We start from the raw sequence: 4,599 nt of genomic DNA, 5'->3' as shown, positions 1-4,599 counted from the left end.
CACACTGATAGAGCATGGCCAGTGGTTTGTGAAATACCCAGAGCATGGACAGTACCATTCTGGGGGGAAGGTGTCTCCGGCAGAGTCCCCACCAGCACCGGCCGCGGTGCCTCTCCGCAGAGCAGCAGCTGCCCCTCGCAACAGCAGCTCCTCACCACTCAACGTCCTCACCCTCCTCAGCTCTTCATCCCCCCAAGAATCTTCAGCTCTTCTTGGTCTGCAGGCTGGGGCAGGGGCAGGCCTGCTCCCCTCTGCAGAGGGCAGTGTCCCTTGGCTCAGCCGGGTAAAGCAGCTGGATAACACAATCAGCCGCCCTCTGCTATTTCCAAACTCGCCTCCTAACCTGCTGGACCAAGCAGTGGCGCGCGGCTCCTTCTTGCCACCATGAAAACAATCATTGCAGCCTGTTCCCAAAACCTTAGTGGTAAGATATTTCCAAAGCCTTTTTGAATGGTTTCTGATGCCCTGGCAAGGAGCTGGCCAGGCAATTAGCGTTGGTTGTCACTATTGTCTGTTTGCTTGAAACTGCTTAGGGGAAAGGGAGGTGTTGGGAGCAATTTGGGGTTAGCAGCACCAGAGGAAAACATGAGAGTTGCTCAATATCTGCCAATGTGCTCGGTAATGTTACCCTCACAACACGCTCCAGAGTGCTGCAAATCCTCCTTGGTCTTTCCTCGCTGCCTTGGGAGGTGCAGTCCCAGTTTCTGGGTTTGAAGAGGCTCCTGTCGCTGCGGACAGGGCTGGCAGCAGAGCCCTGTGGGGGCTTCTCCGTCTTCTATCTGCGGTCTGGATGTTCGTGGAATGTTTGGGGGGAGATAAAAAAGGGAGCTAAAAAAAGCTGCTGTTTGGGAGGCACAAATTTGTTGGGTAGAGCTCTGCAGCTTCCCTGGGAAAAAAAGGAAAAAAAAAAAAAGTAGGGCTTTGGGAAGTTAACAGTAGGGCTGCAGGGGCAGCTGGGCTTAGGGGGATTCCTTGCTGGGTGTGTGGGATGGGCAGGTATGATGGCTGAAGGCATGGAGGGGAGGGAAGAGAGGTCTTCAGCGCTGGTGATGGCCCCACTGTTTAGTTTATTTTAGTTGTCCTATTCAGGACTTGAAGCTCAACCAGATACCCAAACCAGGGTTTAGTGGTTATTCTCTGACCTGAGGGTCCCCATCACAGGGAGCCATGGGGACAGGTCTGCTCCTGTCTCACTCTGAGCATCTCTCTCTGGCCAGCACATTGGTTTGGGGGGGTTTGTCCCCAAGAAAACAAGGCTTTGTGACTGAAGAGCTGCCTTAGCTTGCTGTGCTTTGTGGCAGTGGCGGTAGGGGTGGTCTCAGCTGCTGCAGACCTTTGGTCAGGAGCGGTGTGCTGGTGGGACTGGCACCATGGGCCTGTTCTGGGGAGGAGAGATGGGGCTGTGAGTGGAGTTTGGATCCTGGCACCCAGCCTGGGGTGGTTAATGCTTCACTAAGGTCAGCTGGATGGAAGGGGGCGGTGGGGGGGGAGTGGAGCAGCTGTGAGCTGTTCTACTATCCCTCATGGGAGGCAATGCTCAGCAGGGACAGCTACCCTTGGCCACCCTGCTTGGCCCCATGCCACTGTCCTTGACTCTTGCTGGTGAGTAGACACTACACCAGCTGAGAAAGCCTCGAATTCTCTCTGAATCTTGCCAAGGAGGGCATGGGAAAGGTCCTGGCCCTCAGGGAGCTCAGCATGGTGTGGGATGTGATGCTATGTTTGGATCCATTGATGCACCCAGGCTTGGATCAGAGCTGGCCTCGGAGCAGCCTTGGGTTGCCCAGGGCCTCCTGGCATGGTCCAGAGTGTTCTGAGGATAAGCATCCCCCCAGGCACTGCTTCTGAGCAGTGCTGATTCAGTGGTTGGGCTTGATAATCTTAAAGGTCTCCTCCAACCAAAACGGTTCCTTCCCATCCTACCTCCTGCCTTGTCCCCATGTCCCAGCCCTGGCAGCCAGGGGTACCCCCAGCCCGAGACCTTTCTGGGACAGCATTTACACAACCTTTGCTGGATTTGGGCTGGGTGCTGTGTCCCATGTCCCTTCCCACAGGCAGCCGTGCCAGCATCCAGGCAGCCCTGCGCACCCTGCTCGCGGTGCCCTGGCCCTCGCAGAGGGACATCCGCTCCTGGCTCCAGCTCCTCTCCGTCCTGCAGTGGGTGCTCAGCTTCCTGCTGCTGGGTGAGTAGGGGGCTCTGGGGAGTCCCAGTGGGGCAGGTGCATGCCCACTCACCCCCACTCCCTGGCTCTCACAGGAACTGTCAGCCTGGTGGTCCTCATCTACCTGCTGTTCACCAGCTTCTGGCCCATCTCTGTGCTCTATCTGGCCTGGATCATCTTTGACTGGGACACGCCAGAGAAAGGTGAGGATGAGCAGAGCCTTCTCTTCCTCCAGCTTTGCAGCAGGGTGGGGTGTGGGATCTGCCCTCTCTCCAGGTCCATCACAGCATGGCAAATGGGGAGCACCACGTCCCAGCTGCTCTTCCCCTCTTCTTCTCCATCATCCTGGGGGAAAGAGGGATGCAGCAGGTCCTGCTGCCCACCGAGGTGGGCATCATCTCCTATGGTCCCTCTTGGTTTGCAGGTGGGAGGAGGCTGCCGTGCTTGCGTCGATGGTCTGTGTGGAGGCACTTTCGGGATTATTTCCCTGTGAAGGTAGGATGTGGGGAGCTGGAGGGGATGCTCATGCAGGCTGTAGTGGTGCCGCATGGATCACACCACCGTTCTGTGCCCACAGCTCGTGAAGACACATGACCTGTCCCCCAGCCACAACTACATCATTGGCTGCCACCCCCACGGCATCCTCTGCGTCGGTGCCTTCTGCAACTTCATCACAGGCTCAACAGGCTTCAATGAGATGTTCCCAGGCATCCGGTCCTTCCTCACCACCCTGGCTGGCAACTTCCGCCTGCCCATCTTCAGGGAGTACTTGATGAGTGGGGGTGAGCTTCTGTAAGCAGCTGCCTCCCAACCTGCCCTCATGGGCAGCCTTGCAGTTATGGCTTGAGCTTGAGTGGGTATCGCAAGGATCCACCCACTGCCTGCCCTGCTCCTGCCCACCTCTGCCTGCTGCTGTGAAGGGACAGAGTCCGGAGAGGGCAGGGGGCCTCCAGGGGGTCCCTGACCCCATCTGTGAGAAACCCAGGTCTGACAGCCTGTGTGCTCCCTAGGAGTGGGCAGCGCAGGGGTGGTGCTCTGTCTGCACCCAGCTTGAACTCCACCCTCCCCGTTCCTGCACCTTGCCTGCACCCTGCCCATGCCCTGCCCGCGCCTTGTCAGCACCTTGTCAGCACCCTGCCCATGCATTGCCTGCACCCTGCCCGTGCATTGCCTGCACGCTACCCGCACCGAGCCCGCAGGCCTGGCAGCGCCGGGGGCCTCTGCCCCTCCCTGGGAGCTGTCGCACAGCAGGGGGCGCCCTTGCACAGTCCCGCCACGGTCCCCCCAGCCACGGTCCCTTGCAGGGTCCTGCACAGGGTCCTGGCCGCCTAGGTGCTGCACGGGCAGGCAGTCCCACAGCACCAGTGGTCCGTTCTGCTGCAGGCCTGTGCCCGGTAACCCGCCGCGCCATCGAGTACCTGCTGTCCCAGAACGGCCCCGGCAACGCCGTAGCCATCGTGATCGGCGGCGCGGCCGAGTCGCTGTCCTGCCGCCCCGGCGTCACTACGCTCATCCTGAAGAACCGCAAGGGCTTCGTCCGCATGGCTCTGCGTCATGGGTGGGTCACGGGCACCACCACCACCGCTACCGTGAGTGTCCAGAGCGGTCCCAGTGCCCCATCACCACCCACCGTGTCCTTTCCGCAGGGCCCACCTCGTCCCATCATTCTCCTTTGGGGAGAACGACCTCTTCCGCCAGGTGGTCTTTGAGGAGGGCAGCTGGATGAGGAGCATCCAGCAGCGCTTTCAGAAGATGATGGGCTTTGCTCCCTGTGTCTTCTATGGCCGGGGGCTCACCTCTGACCAGTCCTGGGGCTTCCTCCCCTTCGCCAGACCCATCACCACTGTGGGTGAGCATCTCCCAAGGGGCAAAGGGGACTCTCAAAAGGTGGACGGGGGTGGAGGAGGACATTTCACAATGGGTGGTGTTAGAAGGCAACACTCAGCTCATATCCCTGCTGAGCCGAGCAGATCCTCAGGCCACCAGCCTGACCTCCCTCCCCTCCTGGCAGTTGGGGAGCCAGTGATGGTGCCCATGATCAGGAACCCGAGCCGTGAGACGGTGGACAAGTACCACGAGCTGTACATCCGCTCCCTGGTCAAGATCTTCAACGAGAACAAGACCAAGTACGGGCTGCAGGAGACCGACAAGCTGCACATCCTCTGAGCGCAGCCCGTGCCCAGATCCTGGGGGGCAGCTGGCACTTGTGGGCAGGGATCTGAGCCAGCTCAGTGCAAGGGTCACACAGGACACGGTCCCCGCTCCCAGCCCTCCACTCCTCCAGCCAAAAATCCTGAGTGGGAGGTGGGAGGAGAGGAGGAAGTGAGGGGAAGGGGAGACTGGGGAAGGGTTCCCCTTGAAAGGGGTTTGGAGGGACTGTGGTTGACACAGCTGTCCCTAAAGGGCAGGCTGGTGTGAGACTGGGGGCCAGCAATGG

At 59.7% G+C, this 4,599-nt stretch overlaps 1 protein-coding gene across 1 annotated transcript; it reads left to right on the top strand.

The window, feature by feature from the left end:
• Positions 1 to 384: 384 nt before the first annotated feature.
• On the top strand, positions 385 to 4,328 carry LOC128972774 (diacylglycerol O-acyltransferase 2-like). Its single transcript, XM_054388888.1, has 8 exons — positions 385 to 424; positions 2,055 to 2,183; positions 2,258 to 2,365; positions 2,587 to 2,657; positions 2,740 to 2,944; positions 3,546 to 3,720; positions 3,809 to 4,011; positions 4,174 to 4,328. The coding sequence occupies exons 1-8, from the start codon at positions 385 to 387 to the stop codon at positions 4,326 to 4,328; spliced, it is 1,086 nt and encodes a 361-aa protein (XP_054244863.1).
• Positions 4,329 to 4,599: the final 271 nt, after the last annotated feature.

The sequence above is a fragment of the Indicator indicator genome, chromosome 17 (assembly GCF_027791375.1).
Source record: "Indicator indicator isolate 239-I01 chromosome 17, UM_Iind_1.1, whole genome shotgun sequence".
NCBI lineage: Eukaryota > Metazoa > Chordata > Aves > Piciformes > Indicatoridae > Indicator > Indicator indicator.
This window is presented reverse-complemented; position numbering and strand designations above follow the sequence as displayed.